At 37.8% G+C, this 24,006-nt stretch overlaps 1 protein-coding gene across 5 annotated transcripts in view; it reads left to right on the top strand.

Annotated features, from left to right (window-relative positions):
- The window catches only part of SLAIN1 (SLAIN motif family member 1), a 63,099-nt gene extending 40,758 nt beyond the window's left edge, over positions 1–22,341 (top strand). For 4 of the 5 annotated variants that reach the window (XM_063103396.1, XM_063103394.1, XM_063103395.1 and 1 more), the window contains 5 exons: positions 329–478; positions 2,511–2,852; positions 8,531–8,686; positions 20,392–20,674; positions 22,266–22,341. In XM_063103396.1, the coding sequence (XP_062959466.1) occupies positions 329–478; positions 2,511–2,852; positions 8,531–8,686; positions 20,392–20,674; positions 22,266–22,341 (1,007 nt within the window). Of the gene's footprint in view, positions 1–328; positions 479–2,510; positions 2,853–8,530; positions 8,687–20,391; positions 20,675–22,265 lie in introns of those variants that run through there. The other variant, XM_063103397.1, reaches the window with a different exon arrangement.
- Positions 22,342–24,006: the final 1,665 nt, after the last annotated feature.

Below are 24,006 nucleotides of genomic sequence, written 5' to 3'. Positions count from 1 at the left end.
CATTAGTGACTTTTTTAATGTGATAAAAAAATGCATAACGTAAAATGTACCCTGTTAACAAATTTTGCTAGTAAAAAGTACAGAGTGGTTTTTTTTTAAATTATGAAAATTGAATTTGAAGAAATAGTAAACAAATGGTTTTGTATATATAAACTATGAACATGTGAGGCCATGCTTATTGTCTGACCATCAAGTGGTAATGTGTTTGTTATTTTTTGTGACATGAAGATAGGAAAAAAATTGCCAACAGTTTATGCAGGAATTGTAAAGCATATATAGATATCAGTTCTTTACATTAAATAATAAACATATGTCCTTTGTGTTTTAGGTTATACTTCCAGGGGCTCCCCTCTCAGTCCCCAGTCATCTATTGACAGTGAGCTGAGTACTTCAGAATTGGAGGATGATTCTATCTCCATGGGATATAAATTACAGGACCTCACTGATGTTCAGATCATGGCTCGTCTACAAGAAGAAAGTATGTTCTTTTTAAACTAAAAAAACAAGGCTTTCACTTGGAAAAAAAGGGGGGGGGGAAGGAGGGAGGTTCAGGCATTTTGCTCCAGGTAATAGGCAGACAGGTTCTTTGTCTCATACTGTCCTACTTTGTAGGTGGAGCAGTTATGCTTCTCACATCAAAAGGTGTTAAGACATACTTTCATCAAAATATACTGGTACATAGACATTGGTGGTGTAGCCACTGTACAAACAGGTTGGCAGTTTCCTAAAAAACTAAACATGCAGCTTCCATTTGGCCCAGCAAACTGCGCTCTTGGGCATTTATCCCAGAGCAGTGGAAATTTATGTTCACACAAAAACCTGTGCATGAATGTTCTTAGCAGCTTTATTTGTGATAGCCAAAAACTGGAGTTAGCTTAGATTTTCTTCAGAAGGTGAGTAGTTAAACAGGATGTGGTACTACCTTACCTTGGTGTACTACTCAGCAGTAAAAAGGAACAAACTATTGATACACACAACTGCATACTGTATAATTCCATATATATAACATTTTGAAATGACAAAATTTAGAAATGGAGGACAGATTGTGGTTGTTGGGGTTTAGGAATTGGGGCATGGAATCTTGGGAGGCAGGTGGATGTGGTTCTAAAAGGGCTACGCAAGGGATTTATTTGTTTCGGTATTTTGTGGTGGTGAATATATGAAACCTGTAGGTAATAAAATTGTGTAGAACTTAATACTAACACACACACGCAAGTAAAACTGGGAAAATCTGAATAAGATGGGGGGATTATATCACTGCCATTACCCTGGTTGTCATATTATTCTATAATTTTGCAAAATGTTACCACTGGGGAAAACTGGGCAAAGTCACAGTTATTTCTTAGCACTGCATGCAAATCTACAGCTATTTTAATAAAAATTCAAATAAAAATGCATTGATATACTTTTCAGGAATAAGTATATCAGTATCATATACTGTCCTGTGGAAGAGAAGATAATTGGAAACAGGAGTTTTTCACTGGTTCTGCAATAAAGTTGTAACCAATAATTTGCTACTAAACTCCTTCAAAGACAGGAATGGTATCAAGTGATACAGCAAGATGTGGATCACAGAACTGGGCTAAGCTTGTTTTGGGGTTCTCTTTTCAGGTCAACATAAGTAGAAACAGCCAAGTATCATCTAAACATAATAACTTCTTGCTTTAAGAATTAGTCTACCATGAGAAACATGGTAAGGCTTATGCTAGGTTTAATAAGATCTGTTTTGAGGGGAAAAGTTATTATTTCATATTATTATTTAGTAACAGTAATTGTAAATACTCTTTCTAAAAATGTACGGTAAATAGATGTCAGTTTCAGAAATGAAGTAGTCAGGAATAGACTACTTAAAAAAAATGGTATTTACAATGAATTAAATAATGAGAAACTTACAGTTTGACTATTTTTAGATGGTTGCTGTTTAGGATGACCTAAAACTATGAAGTATGGAAGCATCAGTATGCTTTGAAAGTGATAATATTAGTAAAAAGGAACAAAAGAGAGGTGACCTTGTTAGAAAATATTCTCACCTCAGGTTTTAAACTTTCCTTTTGGTTTTGACAAGCTTAGCCCAGTTCTGTGATCTACAGTTGGGGGTGGGAAATTGACTGACTTCCTAAGGGAGCAGAGATTTGGTTATTTTATTCATTCTAACTCATAGCAAACTACTCATAACAATGATGGATATTTCTTTCTAAGTTCTCTCTTAAATATGTCCAGATTTGAACAGGGATGGTTTGGGGAAATCAATAGATAATGATTGATGAATTGTAGTAGGTATATTTAATTTTCATTGAAATTGGAGCAGTCTTTTTGCAAAACAAGATTGTCTAATATTAGACATCTATTTGGTAGGTAAATGTGTATTCTTGGGATTTAAAAAACTTAAGAACAAGATAATGAGTCTATTCGAATAATTTGGCACAAATTTTCATCAAATATTTGATTAATTGTAATTTAATTTTAGCTAGATCAAAATATCTCATAAGATAATACTGTTTGTTGTATAGGTCTCAGGCAAGATTATGCTTCTACTTCAGCATCTGTGTCAAGACATAGTTCCAGTGTGTCATTGAGTTCAGGAAAAAAAGGGACATGTAGTGATCAAGAATACGATCGATACAGTCTGGAGGATGAGGAAGAATTTGATCATTTGCCACCACCCCAGCCTCGTCTCCCAAGATGTTCACCTTTCCAAAGAGGAATTCCCCATTCACAGACTTTCTCCAACATTCGGGAGTGTAGGAGGAGCCCTAGTTCCCAGTATTTTCCTTCAAATAATTACCAGCAGCAACAGTGTTATTCACCTCAAGCCCAAACTCCAGATCAGCAACCAAATAGGACCAGTGGAGGTAGGTCGTATGCCCTCTTGGTATTTGATATGAAATGGTTTTAAGGTCAATGTAAATAATTGGTAAGTGTTTCTCAGAATTAAGTTCATCCTCAAGACCTTATCAGTTTGGTCTAAATTTGCATCTGTAATTGACCATCCCTGATTGTGTGTCCCAGGTTTATAGATTTATGGCTTCAAGAAAAACTACCATGGCGTAGCTGGCTCTGAATGAGTTGTGGATGGGCCGCGTCTTTATGCTGTTGCTACACAGCTGTAGGGCAGGGCTGTGCGAGTTGAGAGTGGATGGCCGAGCCCCGTGCAGTTAGAGGCTCTGAGTTGCATTGTTCCTCACCTGTTGTGCAGCCTCTAGTCTCTTAACTGCCTGTTCCTAGCACAGAGTGATGGTAAGCCTGGACGCTGCTGCTCCTGCACATCCAGATTTAGAGAAAGTTTGGGATGTTTCTTTTCCTCTGATTTACTGACATCTGGAATTAAGATCTGTGTAGCAATGGGAATATAGAGATGATATTTGGCGTGGTAGTGGGAAGTTGATCTGTCCTAGTATCAGCATGGTTGGAGAATGTGTCATTGGCTTTTATGTTTTTTTCTGTTTCTCTGTTAATCACCTCTCTTCCATCCCCTTCTAGGAGTCAGACTGCTTGACTTCCAAAAACTATATAGGAAGAGCAATTATGTAATATTCTACGCCTGGTGTGCTTTTGAACTAAAGATCAGCCAGACCCTCACACACAAATCTCATATAATACTAAACAAACCACTAAAAAATAATACATATTTATACAGTTATAGCTTTTAATTAATGTGGCACCATTTTTCAAAGCCCGACCCAGAAGTGATCAAAACAGTATTTAAAAATATTACTGTCAAATACAAATTGTATCAGTGATCGGTCATTACTATGTTTTTAGTTTTTACCTTTTCTTCCTCTGTATTTGTATCATTTATGATAATTGAGAAATCATTTGAACATATTTAAAATTTTATATTCATAATTTATTTCTTTTTTAGTACCTTCAGATTTCAAGTTGAAAAGAGTGGCAGCTAAAGAATGTCATAGTGACTAATCTAGTAAAGCTCATAATATCAGAAAGACAATGTATTCCATGTACTTAACAGAAATCATAGTATCATATTAAAATTGAGAGAGCACCTGCAGTTGTTTCTCTAAAGGTCTTTAGTCGATGTTTTAGGATGTTATAGTTATCAAGCAGATGCTAGCTCTGCATCTTGATCAGTATTATCTATGGGATCAGTTTCCCCCACACCACTGTTCATTGCACCTTAGAAAAGTGGTATTCAGTCATTAAATACCCGTTTGAAAAGGATTAAGTTTCCTTTAAACCTGTGCGATGGTATTCGTCATAGGTAAGTGGAGACCCACCACAGTTTAGGGTCTGTTTGTGGTAGTTTTACTTTTTCTAAAAGGTCTAGTTCCCACATACAAAGGAAAATACAATAAAAAGGCAATTTTTTGAATACTATTTCTGACTAATTATCCTAAGGGTTGAAAGCACAAGCTCTGAAGTCCAGTAGACCGTGTTTCAGTTCAGTCCTACCAGTTACCTCTTTTGCTTAAGAGGTTTTTCAAGACTGTAAGCTTTGGTTTCCTTAGATATAAAATGTGAACAAGATAATGTCTGTCTTTTAGAAAACAGGTATAATTTCACATCAGACTATCTGGTGCATATTTTTCCAACCTAAATATGTTACAAGGAATAAATAAAATAATGAATGTTATGTTTTCTGGAGTGGATGTACTGAATAAAGGTCTCCCATCCCCCCTCCCCTTTTCTTTTAAACTTTTATTGACATGTGGCTTAGATATCCAAGCCTTCATTTGTTACCACAATACTATTTGAACAAAATTGTGAAATAGGAATGGTAACTTTGAAACTAATCTATTAAATGTTTTTCTAAATTACCAAAATAACATAGATGAAAGAAAATAATTAGTTGTTAAATCACTAATCCACTTAAAAATCCATTTGAAAAGAAACTAGAAATGTGTATTTATACTAACTGCTTCCATGGCTCCTCAGTTCAAAAGAGATGGCTCATAAGAGCTCCTGAAATATTTCTGAAAGTTATAGAACTAAAAGGAACATATTTGGAATAACTTGTCAGATACCAAAAATGACTAAATCTTTCTAAATCTTTGTGAACCTTCCTGTAATTTTTAGGGTATGGCAGGGGTTATCAGTGGCACGATGTAGTCATTGTATAGTGTGAGGACCTCCCTTAGACACTGCGTTAACTATAGATGTACCTGTTTGGTGGGTAACTATCTCCTTTATAGAATCTTTAAAGATTCTCGAGTCTTTGTTCCATAGAGTGGAGACTCTTGCTGCCTCTTTAATATGAGCAAACTCATTTGAGTTCTTTCCTCGTTCTATTCTCCCAGTTTCTGCTGCATCTCAGTCCTTGAAGATTAAATTGCTGATTTCTTATGAAGGGTTCCTTGAACTGTAAAGCATTTGTGGTTATTAATACATTCCAAGTTGTTAGACAAGAAAGTGTACGTCATTGCCAGATGGTCTGACACGACTTGGAGATCACAGCTTAGCTCTCAGAGGAATAGTGTCCTAAATATTTACACTTGGAAGGCTTTATTCTTAAGAGCATATTTCAGGGCTAAAGCTTTGTGAAACTGACTTGTGCCTAAATATTAGTGAAGATTGGTTTTAAACACTGATGCATATAGATGAACAGAGATTAGAGACATAACAACCAAGTGTAATGTATGAACCTTGTTTGTATTGTGGTTTAGAGGGAAAAGCTTACAAAAGATATTCTTGAGATGTTTGGAAAATTTTGTGTATGGATTATGATACGTTCTTAATTTATATGCGATAACAATATTGTGATTCTATAGAGTTTTATTCATAGGAGATCCATGTGCATTTAGGGTTAAATTGTCAAGATGTCTGGAGCTTTTATATTGTTTAACAAAAGCAAACAAATGTATATATGGAGATTAATTAAATATGGCAAAATAAAAAAAAGTAGATCTAGGTAGAAAACATACAGATGTTTATACTATTTTTCAGTATTTCTATATATATGTGAAAACTTCTATAGTTAAGTAGAGCGAAATTTTAAAAAGAAATGTAGCAGTTCAATAAATCTCTAAACAATACCATCTAATTATTTCCCTCTGCCTCCCTGCTGCTTAAAATATATGTATAGTGAGAGTAATTTAGTCCCATACTGATAAAGGCTCAGTTTTTCACACCAGTTTTTGTAATATTGAAAAGATCTAGGGAACCGGCTGGTTAGTTCAGTTGGTTAGAATGTGGTGCTGCTAACACAAAGGTCCAGGGTTCAATCCCTGTACCGGCCAGCTGCTATTTAAAAAAAAAAAAAAAAAAAAAAGTCTATGTATTGTAGGCTCTAAGACTTTATATACCTTTTCTTTTAATTCTTCATTTCCTCTACACACCCTCTGCTAATGTATTAAATGCCTGCTGCATGGGGCTAGGAACTTTAATAATTTGGGAATATATGACATATGATTGTTAAAAATAGTAAGGAGGTAATTGGGAAAATAGTCAAGAAATCTAGCAGTGGCAGTATTTGAGCATTATTACTCTAGAATTATTACAGAGAATGAGGAAATGTGTGAGCAGTTGATATCCCAGCCAGGAGGTGTATAGAAAAGTTTCTCTAAGGAGGGGATATTTGTACTCACTCTTAAAGTATTAATAAGAGTTAGCCAGGTGGATAAAACTCTTTTCTGGTCTTCTGTCATGGCACTCTCTACAATTTCTTATTATACTTTCTTATTATAAATATTATTTATGTATACTTATTATACTTGTTTAATGTTCTGTCTTTTCCCTGAACTACCCCAAGGGGGCAAAAGTTGCTAGGCAGGGCTACAACTAATGGGTATAGGTAACATAGAAGGAACAGTGTGAAGGGGGACAAAGAAAACATGAGTTTGATTTTGCCCTTGAATGGAATTTGAATTAGTATTTGAATATATTATTTGTTTTCTGATTTAGCTTGAAAGGACATGACCACGAGCATGAATGTCCTGATATGTGTAATTCAGTGTTTTGGAGTGTATGTTAATAAAGAGAAAAATACCTTGTAGAGTTGGAGAGATGAAGAAAATATTAGATATTACAATGGTTTGTGATCTTCCAAAGTTCACACCTACCTTTCAAAATGTTATTCTTTAATATTTAATTTCTTTCATTTGCAAGAAACTAAATTTAAATTTATTTTAGTTTTTCTCCTTAGAATCAATAATGCAAAAAAAAAAAAAAAAAAATTGAGAAATGCTAGACTATAAATGCAATGAGAATTGGGGACTGTACCTGTCTAATACAGTGCGGTATCCACAACATCTTATAGAGTGCCTGGCATTTAATATATACACAATAAATACTAGTTTCCTTGTTCGTTCATTCCTTCCACAAAGTGGGGAAGGGTGTCCAAGTGGAAGGGACCTGCATGCTCACAGGCACAGAGAGTATGGCATATTTGGGAACTTCCTTCATCCCCTGTGGTTGGGAGCAGGCTGAGTGATGATGGTGGGGGTAGCAGGAGATAAGGCCAGAGATGTATGTGTACAGAGCCTGTTCCTTGAAGGCCTCATCTAGGCCCTGCTCAGGGGCTGGGGCTTGCAGACCTACGTGAGGAAGAGAGTTGGAGGAATTTAAGCAGGGTGGTGACCAGATCCATGCTTGTGCTCTGGAAAGAGTGGAACTTGCAGTGTGGAAGACACATTGGAAGAGAAAGACAAGGCGCAAAAAGGCTGATTAAGAAGACTTCATGAAAATGTGGGGGATAAATAATAAGGTCTGAACTAGGTGGTAATGGGAGATTGACTAAATATATGTAAGGCAGAATTGGTGGGCCTTGAAGTCTAGAGTGAAGAGGGGAGGGGACTCTTAGGAGACTCTCCAAGATGCCTGGATTACAGCGCCACAATCAGACATTAAGTAATGCTGAAGGAGCTTTATGTGAAGGAGAGAGAGAAAAGAATCCAGTTTTGTGCTTGAATGGGCTTTAACTTAGCATTCAAATATATCCTTTGTTTTCTGAGCTTGAGCGATGACATGTACTTTAGTTTTTTGGGGGTATGTATTAATAAAGAGAAAACTATCTTAGAGTTGTTGTCTTGTGGCTCATTTCAGATCTCAGCAGCAGTGAGAAGTGCTTGATTCTCTGCTGCCCCTTGGTGGCAGCAGGTGTGGTTAGCAAGGAGAGAGAAGTCTAAGCATTCTCTTGGTCTTTTCCAAGCCTCTAGACATTTGGTGGCCTGCTCATGACAGTTAAAGCTTTCCAGAAGTTAATGTGGTCATGTTGATGTGATGAGTGGATATCTCAGAACATCTCAAGTTGGAATTTTATTTATTCCATTTCAATATGTTAGCATAAGGTTCAATAAGTAGTTTTTACTCCTCTAGGTCTTTTTTTAAATACACATGTAATAGATTCTAGTGTTTAAAAATTAAAGGGCTGTAAGATTATTTTACAGCCTTATTTGATATAGCTGTTTAGTGGAACTCTTGGTTTGGTTGGAAAGTAGGGTTTTCTATACAAGAGGTTAATTCTGTTTGTTTGTAATTCACATGGTCATTTTTATTTATTTACTTTTGGAATCTAGTGTTCTTATTGGCATAAAATTTGTGGTTTTTAACTTAGCAAAGTTCCTTTCTGTCCCAGATAAGCTCCGAAGAAGTATGCCTAATCTAGCCCGGATGCCAAGTACAACCACTGTTAGCAGCAATGTTAGTTCTCCAGTCACCGTACGAAACAGCCAGAGTTTTGACTCAAGCTTGCATGGAGCTGGAAATGGAATTTCAAGAATACAGTCTTGTAGTAAGTATAATAATTATTTTTTTGTAATTTGTAACTAATGATAACATCATTAAGAAAATATCTTATTATTCCATTTCTTTTTTACTTGCAGGAACACTAAAGGGAACTTTTCTTCTTGTCTTGTAACTTGTTCTTCATATTTCATCATTATAATTTAGTAGTATTTTCGTATTTCACCATTATAGTTTAGTAGTAACCAGAGCCTGTGTTACCAATTTATAGTAAACTGTGTGTAGTCCTTTATATGCAAGGAGTATGAAGTATGCAATGAAGTATGTGAGTACTAAATGGTGATTGATTTATCCACTCATCATACAGAAGTCTCTCTTCTTTGCAGATCTCCTTCTGTATAGCTGTCTACCTGATGATACCTTTACCCTGACGAAGCCCACTGAATTCTGTCTAGCTATTACTTTGGTCTCGTTTTTCACCAGTCCCTATTGGTTTCCCCTCCCAAATGAAGTTGTATTTCAGTGTGTCTAAAGTAGTTTTATCTACTCCGTTTCAGCCTACCACACAATCGCTTGTTCACTTTCTATACATTTTACCCAGCAACTAGCAACGTAGTGATTGTCGAACCTAGTGCTGTGTGTTTCTGCTTTGTGTGGGGATGTGGTGGTTCCAGACTTTTCCTCCACCATTCCTACTCAGGCTATCCATATGGGTAGTTGGAGTTATGTCTTACACTGACCCCTAGGAGGAAGACATGCGGTCATAGTCCCAGTATTCATATTCCCGAACTTGGGAGGCCCGAAGTGTGTTCAGAGTATACTGGCCAAGAGTCATCAAGCAGATATGTCGAAGTCTGCATCCGAAGTGGTTTGTAGCCCCTTCTCCCTCTAACCCAGTTTTGTGTCTCAAGTAGTACTTCCCCAGCACGTGATGGTCTTTCATTTCTTTATGTCTTCGTTCCTAGCAACTGAATGACGGCATTTACTCTGTCAAAGGAACTGTGCTAACTGGTTTATATTCACTGTATTTAGTTCCACCAACAACTCTGTGGGGTAGTTTCTATCATCATTCCCATTTTGCAGATGAGGAAACAGTTTTAGGTAGGTTATATACTGATTTGCCCACAGTCATGCAGGTGGATGTGTGGAGATTCAAACACAGGTCAGGTTACCCCCAAGGCTTGTGCTTTTAACTGCTGTGATATTCCGTCTTCACCTGCTGTCCTCTGCTTGGTGTTCTTTTTTTCCTGATTTACTCAGTTTACTCCTATTTACCTTTATAGTGCAGCTCAAATACCCTTGGAAAAGTCTTCATTGCCTCGTTGACCCAAACACACTCTCCCATATACCCCCCAAACAAGTCTAGTGTGGATTAGATTTTTGGTGCTTACCTCTTTTATTCAGTGTCTCATGCTTTACTGTTGGTATGTTTGTCTTCCTTACTAGATTGTAATCTCCCCCTGGGATTGGACCATAGTCTATTCGATTTTCTGTTTCCAGTGCCTGGAAAGTTGCCTGAACATAATGAACTCTCAGTAAATACTTGAATGAATGAATTTCATAGGGTTGTATCTTAGGGCTTGACCTGTTAAATATTTGAATTAATGACTTGTGTAAAGACACAGAGACAACCTATAAAATTTGCTAATGGTGTAAAACTGAGAGGACCACTAACTAATTGTATGTCAGGAAGATAGGACAATTAGCCAAATATATCATGAAGAGATTTAACAGAGAAATATACAATTTTATATTTGAGTTACAAAAGGTGGGAGAAATATGGTTGGACAATAACAAATGTGGTAATGATTGGGAATTTTCATTGACTCCAATTCAGCGTGCACTAATAAGATGATTTGAGTACCAGAAAAATGTATGTAACCCAAAATAGAATAGAATGTTCACTACAGAGAACATACAGCTTTGATTGAAGTGCTCAAAAAATGATGGAAACATGTCAAAAGGATATAGGAACTAATTTGAAGAAACTCCCAATGGCCAAATCAGGGACAATTTTAGCCATAGAGTATGTACTTATAATAATGGATTATAACTGATAGAATAAAATAGCCATGGGATCATGCTTAGTTGAATAAGTCAGTAAATGGAAAAGATGGGGAAATTTTTCTTTCAGTAGAATTCCAATTAGTAAATGTAAAAGAAATGAAGAAAATAGAAAAATCATTTGTTAGTCACCATAATACTGAGAGAAGACTCCTGAGAAGAGTGTTAATGTGTAATAGAAGGTCGGTCATAACTTTTTGTTTCAAATCTTAGGATTCTGCTCTCATTTACTTGCTTTCCGGAGTATCCTAAACCACTGTTCTTTATACATTCTGAGTTTATATCGTGAAGATCCGTAGTTCTGGACCATTTTACTTTCTGGAAAGAACAAAGAGAAAGCTGGAAAGGTAACGTGGTCTAGAAGGAACACTGCTGTAGACAGAGAACTCACTTTGGGTCTTTCCTTAATCATAAACTCTTGGGCAAGTTATGTATTCTTCCTGATTCTTTTTTCTCACTTGTCAAATTAAGATTATGCCTATTAATTTTAACTAGTTACTCACCTGTTTTTAAAAAAAAATATCAAGGACAGTTATCTATCTTGTGTGTAGGAGAGATAATAGGACACTATTCCTACATTACAGTCCTGTAGTTTCATTTCAAATGAAATTGATTGGAATTCCACGGAATCTGTAGATCAACTTTGTGAAAATCTTAACAATATTAAGTCTTCGAATCCATTAACATACAATAGCCCTTCACTGATTTAGGTCTTCTTTTATGTCTCTATATCTCTCAGCAGTGTTTTGTAACTTTCTGTATAGAGGTTTTATATCTTTATAGTTTGATATATTCCTACGTATTTGATTTTTTAATGTTCTTATAAATAGTAATTTTTTCCAGTTTTAGTTCTAGTTTGCTGGTATTTAGAATACAATTGATTTTTGTATTTTGATACTGTATCCAGTGACTTTGCTAAAATTCATTATCCTCATAGTTATAGAATTTGATATATACCCTACACAATGAGTGTATATAATCACCAAAACAAATTTGAGTGGGTTCAAATTTGGGGGTTCATAAAACTCCAAACTGGAAATAACCCAGCCTTTGGACAGCAGGGGAATAGGATACATTTTGACATTCATGTAATGGAATACCACATAGTAATAGAACAACACAGGTGAATCTCACATGATGTTGAGTGAAAGAAGCCAGATGCAAAAGGGAACATACTGTGTAATTCCATTTCTATGAAGCTCAAAATAGGAATAACCAGTCTCTGGTGAGAAAAGCGAGAATAACAGCTACCTTTGGGGAGTAGTGAGAGACGAGGGCATAAGAGAACCTCGTAATGTGCTGGTGATGCCTTACACCTCGCTCAGGGACATATTACGTGAGCGTGTTCACTTTGAAAATTCACTGAGCTGTAGACTTAAAAGAAATCGAGCCAAATTCATATGTTGAGTATTTTGAAAATAACAGACTATTTGTTTTTGAATAAGTTTTGGTTTTAGGGTTATAGAAAAATTGAACAGGAAGTGCAGAGAATTCCCATATAACCCGTCAGCCTCCCTACTGACTTAGTTTTCCCTATTATTAACATCTTGCATTAGTGCAGTGGACCTGTTACAGTTGATGAACTAATATATTCAAATTTGCATGGTTAAAAACTAACAAATTAAGGAATGGTAGAATTGATTGGGAAGAATTAGAGATGATTATTCAACCGAGATAAATTTATTGTTATCACAAAGCTAAATGAGAACAGACCTATGGCAGAATCTTACATAGATTTAGTTTTCACTAAATTTTTGACTACTAATTTTGTACACATACATCAGCATTTCTATGTGTAGTTTTTACCTAAAGTATACTTGGGAAAAAATATTCAAGAAATATTTTCAAGAGATGTTAAACTAATAAAATTATGGGTACATTTCTTTTTCTTTCTCCCCTCCTATTTTTATTTCAAAAAGATATTTATTATATATTTTATGATTAAGTAATTCGAAATCAGTTAAACTGGTTTAGAAAATGGTGTGTTCATGTTTAACTGAATTGCAAGCACTAGGCAGCAAAAGCTAGGATAATTAGTAAACAGGCAGAATTATGTGTGTAAGTTTCTGTTAAATTTGTGATTAATTTTTTTTCCTTGGAGAAAGGAAACATAAAATTTTAAAATTTCTGTCTAACAGTTTGCTGTTTTTTAATGTGAAATGATACAAAGTGTTGGGCCAGTATATTGATGAAGTTTTTAAGGATTCTTACCCAGAGAGCTCCCTTCTTTTTATTGATTTTGCTGCTGTTATAAAGGTAATAATAGCTAGTACTTTTTGACTGGTTACTGAGTACCAGGCACCATTGTAAGGCTTTTTGTAGATTAATTTATTTAATCTTCCCAGCAACTCTATGAGACAGGCAAATGTCGTAATGGATATTATTTAAGGAATATGTCTGTAAGCTCTTTGTGCTTACAGATATCACTTCTTTCTTCCTTTCTATAATTACAACTGTTAAATTGCCCCCTTGTTTAATTTTCATGAAACCATCCCCCAGAGCAATCATCAAGAAATCCTAATGTCTTCCAAGTAAGCAAGGAAGAATTTGTCTTTTAAGAACCCAGTTTATCAAATTTGCTGAAGGAAAGGAGGCTGTGCTTAGAACTGGCTTCTGAACAGAGTTACACACTCTTAAATGTTGCCGATTGACACGATAGGAGACTCTTGTCAAGAATTAGAATTTTCCACTACTAGAAAGGTAGGGGTCCAAGATGGCGGCGGCTGCGGCGGCTGGTGCGGAGTAGCCGAGGTGGAAAAGGTGGCCACTGGGCCTCAGGCAGCTGGGAAACTTGTGGACATTCCTCTCGCCATCTCTTAAGGGAGGACTGCCGCTGCTGGCCGGTCGTGGGGGATGACCGCCACTTTGCCCCCAGCAGGAGAGGCTGCCTCACTTACAGACAACAGCTTTGAAATGTGGAGCAGGAAAAGAACTGTTTCTTAGCTGCAAAAGCGAGTCTCGAAACAGGGAACACGGCGCCAGGGCTGCTGTGGATGCAGCCAGGATCCCGGAGGCTGGGGCCGCACTGAAGGCGGCCAGCTGCCCTATTCAGGATTCGAGGTTTCAGGCCAGCATTAAAGAAGATTCCTGGGAGCGCCCGAACCGCGCCGCGACTGAACAGCCCGAGGCGGCAGCGGCCGAGAACGGGGAAGACGGCAAACCAGAGACAGAGTGAGCGCCCGACCTGGCACAGCTCTGTTTGGGGGGCGGATGCCCACCAGGCTCCCGCCTGCACCAACAGGCCACTCACCGCCCCGGTGCTGCCTCCATTTTCCCAGGTGCGGGCAGCCCCGCCCTGCTCGGCCATCACTGAGCCCTCCCACTTGCTTGGCCTGGCACGGGGCTTTCTGGAACCTGCGGACCGGCCTCTCCTCCCACTCCCTCCGCGGTTCTCTGGCGGGGCTGGTGGCGGGGGGCGTCCCCAGCCAGTGTTGGGAGGGCAAGGAAGGACGGGTAGGCCGACTGTCACTCCACCACACCCTGGACTCCGGCCCCAGGTAAACTCCCTGTTACTGGGAGGCAGATACCATCTCTGCGACCACCAGTTTGGAAAAAAGCCTGACGAATTTCTGGTTGGGAATAGTGTGGTAGGAGAGTTCCCAGGTCCGCTTGAACCTGCTGGAGAGCAGGCTGCAGGTGGGCGCTAGATTTGGTTTATACCGGGGGTGATACAAAGGTGAACAAGACCCGAGAAAGATCTACACAGTGCTACAAAGGCACCCAGAGAGACCGGTCGTCTGTGCCTAGCAGAAACCTGGCAGACTTCCTGGGCGAGGCGGTGCCGAGCAGGGTCTTGAAGGCACAGCTGACAGACGAGGGGTGCAGAAGACACGCCCCAGCCCAGCACAGTGCGCACAGAGTGGGGAGACGTGCGGCTAGAGAGGCGGAGACTCGACAGAAACCACATACCCGGTGGGGTCGCCACTGCACGATCTAACAGCCTGGGCCAGAGCACACGGAACAGGGAGAAGTCCTGCACAGGAAGTGAAAGCTCAACAGAGATCACACACCCTGTGGTACGTGATCCACCAGCCCAGCAGAGTCCAAGCTGACCAGAAAGGTGGCTCCCCGGAGAAGCCCAAGACCCGAGGCAACCACACACACAAGGCACTAGAGGCCAACTGAGCAGTCACGGAGGTAGCCATACCAAATTGGCAACCATAGCAACATCCTAATTAGTCATTAGTCTCAAACCGGTGGACTATGAAACCCCCTGCCACAATGAATAAACACCAAAAAAAAGATACCAGAAATACAAAAAATCAAGAAAGTACACCACCAAAAGTTAATAAATCTCAAACTCTAGATCCTATAGAACAAGAAGCCCTTGAAATGACTGACAAGGAATTTCGAGTGATAATTCTAAGGAAACTGAATGAGATACAAGAAAACTCAGCTGGACATCATGATGAAATGAGGAAAAGTATACAGGATCTGAAAGAGGAAATGTACAAGGAAATCAATGTCCTGAAAAAAAAATGTAGCAGAACTTGCTGAACTGAAGAAGTTATTCAACGAAATAAAAAACACAACGGAGAGTTTAACCAGCAGGCTTGTCGAAGTTGAAGAGAGAACCTCTGAACTTGAAGATGGGCTATTTGAAATAACACAAGCAGACAAAAAGAAAGAAAAAGGAATCAAGGACATTGAAGAAAATCTGAGAGAGATATCAGACAACTTTAAGCGATCAAATATCCGAGTCATGGGTATTCCAGAAGGGGAGGAAAATGGAGATTCCATTGAAAACATATTCAACAAAATAGTGGCAGAAAACTTCCCAGGTATAGGAAAAATCACAGATCTTCAGATCCAGGAAGCTCAACGATCTCCAAATGTATTCAACCCAAAAAGACCTTCTCCAAGACATGTCATAATCAAATTGGCAAAACTCAGAGATAAAGAGAGAATCTTAAAAGCTGCAAGAGAGAAGCATCAAATCACCTATAAGGGAGCCCCAATCAGGTTAACATCAGACTTTTCATCACAAACCCTAAAAGCTAGAAAGGAATGGGATGATATTTTCAAAATACTAAAAGACAAAGATTGCCAGCCAAGAATACTCTACCCTGCAAGGCTATCCTTCCGTAATGAGGGGCAAATAGTATATTTCTCAGACAAACAAAAACTGCGGGAGTTCACTACCACACGACCATCCTTACAAGAAATCCTCAAGGGAGTACTGGGTTTGGTTCCTGAAAAATAACTACCACTGCCATAAAAACCCAAGAAAAATCTAAACCTGCTAGTATAATAAAAATGGCATTCATGAAGAGAAAACAAGCTAACAAAAACACTATCTACAACCTAAGGAACCAACAAACACAGAAACCAAACAGTAAATCAGAAAGCAAGGAACAAAAGACACCTAAGACAACCAAACAACCAATAAAATGCTAGGTATAAATCAACACCTTTCAATAACAACTCAATGTAAAAGGCTTAAATTCCCCAATTAAAAGACACAGACTGGCTGACTGGATCAAAAAGCAGGACCCAACTATTTGCTGCCTACAAGAGACCCACCTTTCCCATAAAGATTCACACAGACTAAGAGTGAAAGGTTGGAAAAAGATTTACCATGCAAACAGAAAAGAAAAACGAGCTGGAGTAGCTATTCTTATATCTGACAAAATAGACTTTAAACTAAAAACCATAAAAAGAGACAATGAGGGACACTACTTAATGATAAAAGGACTGATCCATCAAGAAGACATAACAATCATAAATATGTACGCACCCAATGTTGGAGCAGCCAGATTTATAAAACAAACTCAATTAGACCTAAAGAAGGAAATAGACACTGATACCATAATAGCAGGGGACCTGAACACCCCACTGTCAATATTAGACAGATCATCTAGGCAAAGAATCAGTAGAGAAACACAAGATCTAAACAAGACTCTAGACCAATTGGAATTGGCAGATATCTACAGAACATTCCACCCAACAACCTCAGAATATTCATTCTTCTCAGCAGCACATGGATCATTCTCCAGGATAGATCACATATTAGGTCACAAATCAAGTCTCAATAAATTCAAAAAAATTGGAATTATCCCATGTATCTTCTCAGACCACAATGGATTAAAACTAGAAATTAATAACAAGCGAAACTCTGGAAACTATACAAACACATGGAAATTAAACAGCATTCTACTTAATGACATATGGGTCCAAGAAGAAATCAAGCAGGAAATCAAAAAATTTATTGAGACTAATGAAAACAATGATACATCATACCAAAACCTGTGGGATACTGCAAAAGCAGTATTGAGGGGGAAATTTATTGCATTAAATGCTCACTTCAGAAGAATGGAAAGATGGCAAGTGAACAACCTAACACTTCACCTTAAAGAACTAGAAAAACAAGAACAATCCAAACCTAAAGTTAGCAGACGGAAAGAAATCATTAAGATCCGAGCAGAACTGAATGAAATTGAAAACCAATAAACAATTCAAAAGATCAACGAATCAAAAAGTTGGTTTTTTGAAAAGATAAATAAAATGGACAAACCATTAGCATGGCTAACAAAAAAAAAGGAGAGAAGACTCAAATAACAAAAATTAGAAATGAAAAAGGCGATATTACAACTGACTCATCTGAAATACAAGGAATCATTCGAGACTACTATAAACAACTATACGCCAACAAATTTGAAAATCTGGAGGAAATGGATAAATTTCTGGACACACACAAGCTCCCAAAACTGAACCATGAAGATGTAGAAAATTTGAACAGACCAATAACAATAAAGGAGATTGAAGCTGTTATCAGAAGGCTCCCAACAAAGAAAAGCCCAGGACCAGATGGATTCACAGCAGAATTTTACCAAACATTCAAAGAGGAATTGATACTGATTCTTTACAAACTATTCCAAAAGATTGAAACGGACGCAAATCTCCCAAACTCATTCTATGAAGCAAACATCATCCTGATACCAAAACCAGGTAAAGATATAACCAAAAAAGAAAACTACAGGCCGATATCCTTGATGAATATAGATGCAAAAATCCTCACTAAAATACTAGCAAACAGAATTCAGCAACATATACATAAAATTATTCATCACGATCAAGTGGGATTCATCCCAGGGATGCAAGGTTGGTTCAACATACGCAAATCAATAAATGTGATACACCATATTAATAAACTAAAACACAAGGACCATATGATCATATCTATAGATGCTGAAAAAGCATTTGATAAAGTTCAGCACTCATTCATGACAAAGACCCTCTATAAGTTAGGTATACAGGGAAAGTATCTCAACATAATTAAAGCCATATATGCCAAACCCACTGCCAATATCATCCTGAATGGGGAAAAGCTGAAAGCTTTTCCTTTAAGAACAGGAACTAGACAAGGATGCCCACTCTCACCACTCCTATTCAACATAGTGTTGGAAGTACTAGCCAGAGCAATCAGAGAAGAGAAGGAAATAAAGGGCATCCAGATTGGAAAAGATGAAGTCAAACTGTCCCTGTTTGCAGATGACATGATCCTATATATCGAACAGCCTAAAACCTCTAGAAAAAAACTGTTGGATTTGATAAATGATTTCAGCACAGTAGCAGGATACAAAATCAACACACAAAAATCAGTTGCATTTCTTTTCTCCAATAGTGAACATGCAGAAAGAGAAATCAAGAAAGCCTGCCCATTTACAATAGCCACCAAAAAATTAAATACTTAGGAATTGAGTTAACCAAGGAGGTGAAAAATCTCTATAACGAGAATTACAAACCACTGCTGAGAGAAATTAGAGAGGATACAAGAAGATGGAAAGATATCCCATGCTCTTGGATTGGAAGAATCAACATAGTGAAAATGTCCATACTACCCAAAGTGATATACAAATTCAATGCAATCCCCATCAAAATTCCAAAGACATTTTTCTCAGAAATGGAAAAAACTATTCAGACATTTATATGGAACAATAAAAGACCACACATAGCCAAAGCAATGCTGAGCAAAAAAAATAAAGCTGGAGGCATAACACTACCTGACTTTAAGCTATACTACAAAGCTATAATAACCAAAACAGTATGGTACTGGCATAAAAACAGACACACTGACCAATGGAATAGAATAGAGAATCCAGAAATCAACCCACACACTTACTGCCATCTGATCTTTGACAAAGGCACCAAGCCTATTCACTGGCGAAGGGACTGCCTCTTCAGCAAATGGTGCTGGGATAACTGGATATCCATATGCAGGAGAATGAAACTAGATCCATATCTCTCGCCATATACTAAAATCAACTCAAAATGGATTAAGGATTTAAATATACACCCTGAAACAATAAAACTTCTTAAAGAAAACATAGGAGAAACACTTCAGGAAATAGGACTGGGCACAGACTTCATGAATACGACCCCAAAAGCACGGGCAACCAAAGGAAAAATAAACAAATGGGATTATATCAAACTAATAAGCTTCTGCACAGCAAAAGAAACAATTAACAGAGTTAAAAGACAACCAACAGAGTGGGAGAAAATATTTGAAAAATATACATCTGACAAAGGATTAATATCCAGAATATATAAGGAACTCAAACAACTTTACAAGAAGAAAACAAGCAACCCAATTAAAAAATGGGCAAAAGAGCTAAGCAGGCATTTCTCTAAGGAAGATATACAAATGGCCAACAGACATATGAAAAAATGCTCAACATCACTCAGCATCCGGGAAATGCAAATCAAACCACATTGAGATACCATCTAACCCCTGTTAGGATGGCTAAAATCCAAAAGACTATGAACGATAAATGCTGGCGAGGCTGCGGAGAAAAGGGAACTCTCATACATTGTTGGTGGGACTGCAAAATGGTGCAGCCTCTATGGAAAATGGTATGGAGGTTCCTCAAACAATTGCAGATAGATCTACCATACGACCCAGCTATCCCACTGTTGGGAATATACCCAGAGGAATGGAAATCAGCAAGTCGAAGGTATACCTGTTCCCCAATGTTTATCGCAGCACTCTTTACAATAGCCAAGAGTTGGAACCAGCCCAAATGTCCATCATCAGATGAGTGGATACGGAAAATGTGGTACATCTACACAATGGAATACTACTCAGCTATAAAAACGAATGAAATACTGCCATTTGCAACAACATGGATGGACCTTGAGAGAATTATATTAAGTGAAACAAGTCAGGCACAGAAAGAGAAATACCACATGTTCTCACTTATTGGTGGGAGCTAAAAATTAATATATAAATTCACACACAGACACACACACACACACACACACACACAAAACTGGGGGGGGAGAAGATATAACAACCACAATTATTTGAAGTTGATAGGACAAGCAAACAGAAAGGACATTGTTGGGGGGGAGGGGGGGAGGGAGAAGGGAGGGAGGTTTTGGTGATGGGGAGCAATAATCAGCCACAATGTATATCGACAAAATAAAAAAAAAAAAAAAAAGAATTAAAGGTACAACAACAAGTAGAATAAAAGTCATAAAAGTGTAGCAGACTTTAAAATAAACAATATTAAATCTTAAAAAAAAAAAAAAGAATTTTCCACTACTAAGTCCTATCTGGAACCTGTAATTTTCTTTTATCTCCTATGTGTATTGTACTCTCAGACAATATAAGATCTTCTGATATAACAGGGATTTCCTGAGTTGGAATTTCAGTAGAAGGTTCCTCATGAATATCATTTTCTCTTCTAGTTCCATCACCAGGACAGCTTCAACACAGAGTCCACAGTGTCGGACATTTCCCAGTGTCAGTCCGACAGCCTCTGAAAGCCACAGCCTACGTGAGTCCCACCGTTCAAGGCAGCAGTAACATGCCTTTATCCAACGGCTTGCAGTTATATTCCAACACAGGAATCCCCACACCAAACAAAGCTGCAGCTTCTGGAATCACAGGCCGCAGTGCACTTCCAAGACCTTCACTGGCAATAAATGGCAGTAACCTGCCTCGAAGCAAAATTGCACAGCCCGTTAGAAGGTAAGAGTCTTTATTTGTTTGCATAACCTCCTTTGCAGCTGGAACTTAGACACTGCTCCCGGAACCACCCTGACTTTTCCTCAGCTCAGTGTAACCGTAATAGCAGCTCACCGCCCTTTATGGCCTGACTTGTGTTCTCCTCCCTCTGGAAATGACGGGAGTTCCTGCCTGGCCAGGTCCCCTTCTCTCTGATCTCGTTTTCTTCCCTTACTCCTTTGTCACTTCACTCCTGCCGCCCAGCTTGCTTTCGCTTGCATTCGCTTGCATTCGCTTGCATTTACTAGCTGAGCTCGCTCTCCAGGGCTTGCTCCCTGCCTCTTTCAGCTATTTGCTTAGGGACCGCCTCTCTGCAAAACTGTAGGCTCCATGAGGTGAGGGTCATTGATTCTTTGCACTGCTGAACATCCCCAATGCCACCAACTATGTCCAGCACAGGGTGGGGTCTCAAATATTTGTTGAATCAATCAATCTTTTTTTATCAAAATGTCTAAAAATGTGTTAGGCATGCGTGCCCATGCACACCCTCCCCCCACACTCCTGGTTTCAACAGGATCTTAGTGATATCTAGCTGGGGCGTTATTGGCTGGTAAGGTTGGTATAGTCCTGGTAGAACTTTTTTTTTTTTCTTATCTTCACAATTCCAGGTTGCAGGAGACATTTTAGACCAGCTCATGGTCATGATAAGCTTCTTGAACTGGATGTCCTGGAGTGTCTTACAGTAAAAAATCCATAAGAGTGTGTTGAGGAGAAATTTGGAGATGAGAAAATGGAGAGAGTAAATACAGACAACTCTTCCAAGAACTTAGAATGTGAAGGAGGAAAGGGAGGAAACCGTAGTAAAACTTTTTTGTGTTTTTTAAAATTTTCTGATTAGGAGTAATAGATGCTCAGATCCAAAACAAATGCAGAAACTACTGAAAAACAAAAGTGTAAATAAAGGCTGACCCATAACCCAACCACCCAGATAGAAATCATTTTGGCACATGTGTATTCAACACACATTCTGGCTTCTCCTCAGTAAATGCAGAGCTGTGTCATCATGTCTGTGGCTGAATGGAATCACATTATTTGATGTGTATAGGTTATTGTGAACCATCCATTAGTTTTTGGATATATGTCTCCAGACTAAAACTCCAGGAAAGGTTGTCACTGTCAGCCTATATGATAAGGGTCTGTTCCCCCAACCTTAAGCCAACACTGGGTATTATCATTCTTTTAACATGATAAACAAACTTTCTTCACATTTCTTTGCTATTTGTATTCAGTGAGGTAGCCATTTATGTTTTTAGGCCATTTTTATATTGAGGACTTTGTCTTTTCTTTCTGATTTTAGAATATTCATTATATTAAGGATATTGTTCCTTTTAATTTATGTTGCAAATTTACGTGTGCACATACAATAGTCATGGCATTGGGCTCCAGCAGGTGAGCATGTTGTAAAGGCCAGAGTGAAACACAAGTACACTTGTGACAGGGACAGTATCTTGTCATTAACTGGGGTGGAGGAGCGTTGATGGGAAAGCAGATCAGAGTAAGTGGTATGACATCTGGGATTATTAACGATCTATTTCCTTTTCTCATCCCTTTATAGTTTCCTTCAGCCTCCAAAGCCTCTGTCTTCACTCAGTACTCTGAGGGATGGGAATTGGAGAGACGGTTGCTACTGATGCGGTTTTATGTGCCCTTGAAGAATGGGAAAGAAGTGGAAATGAGGGTGTGTCCCCCAGCTGGCTGGGTGACAGGGTGTTGGGCTTTTCTTTCCCCTGTGCATTTTAACATATTTACTGCATTGTTTTTCAATGGACCAATCACCAGAGACTAATTATTGCACTTAAATATTTGCCTGACATACTGCACCATTCTCAAAATCCATGGTGGCAGTATTAACAACACTTAGATCTAGGAAGTTTTTGTAGAACTGCTCTGTACCTGAATCCTTTTTGAAAGAATTGAGATGTATCAATAATGCTTTGCCATATGAGTTTTTTTTAAAGTAACTTGTTCAATTTACTTATGTGTTCTAGACATCTTCTCATTACATGTTCAGTATTTTAATACATTGCATATTTACAACTAGGTTCTATAACGTATGCTTTGAAATTTACTTTTTTATAGTTTACAGGGATTTTATTTTTTTGTGCCTATTTCTTTTTACACCTATGTGAACCACTATGGAACAACTTAAATTTTGTGCCATAAAAATATTTTTGTGGTAAGGTACTATTTTTTTAGCTTAGGGATATATCAGCAAAAATACATCGTACAATTTGAGAGACATAATTTTATGTTGAATGAGCACAACATAATCTGAAGCATTGCAAGGAGATAGCCAGACAGCAGAGTTAAATGGTCTTGTCTTTTTCATTGTTAATTTATTGTCATACATGAGTTTCATATTTATAATGGCATCACAAGCTCATTGCACTTAATATCTGCAATGTTTGCTACTATACCACAACTGATTTTCAATACTTTACTATAAAGGATGAAATTGTAATGTTTTATTAACGATGCTTCTGGAAATGAATGCATTTTAAAGCAAATAAATCTTTTTGATAGACCTTTTACAAAATCCATTTGCACTAATGAATGCTTTCTTAGAGTATTATATGACTTAATATTTGTTACTGTGTATACTGCTGTTTTGGAATGTTTAGAAATAAAGACTCTATTTCAGCAATATCAGGTCATGCATGAATGTGCAGCATAAACAGGACGAATACCATATATATGTTTCACTACAATTGTGGAAATGGTTACTGTTGCTGTGTTCTTTTCAGGGCATATATATCTCAAACAGATAGACTTAGAATACTCACATTTGTAAAAATTATTTTTCTATAAAATACTTCTGGTAAGAAATGAGGTTTTAGTTTTACAGCAAAGTTTAGGTCCCATTTAGAAACACCACTAGAACTTGAGTAACTTCTTGCCCAGGAACACATTTGTGGATGAACATTGTCAGTGCAGATTTTAATATTTTGTGGGGATTGAATTTTGAAATACTTTCTCAGTATCAGTAAAATGGCAAGGTACTATCATTCTACATTATATTTAATGTGTGTTGGAAAACTTCATGTGAAGGTACTATGGAAAGTTTAGGCAAAGGTTTTTGTTAGGTTTTAAAATGGACTTCTATCTGTGGTCATTAGAAGTTTTTATTTTTTTAAAAACGTATGCCTTTGTATATAATTCTATGTAGAGCTGAAAGGACCGGTATTTAAGTAAAGTGCACTTCAGATGAAATGTGAGCTAGAGGAGGGTGAGATATGATAGGGGAAGTAATATTTATTGAGCCCTTGTTTAGTGACAAGAGCTGTGCTAGATATTTT

Source organism: Cynocephalus volans, chromosome 7 (assembly GCF_027409185.1).
Source record: "Cynocephalus volans isolate mCynVol1 chromosome 7, mCynVol1.pri, whole genome shotgun sequence".
NCBI lineage: Eukaryota > Metazoa > Chordata > Mammalia > Dermoptera > Cynocephalidae > Cynocephalus > Cynocephalus volans.
This window is presented reverse-complemented; position numbering and strand designations above follow the sequence as displayed.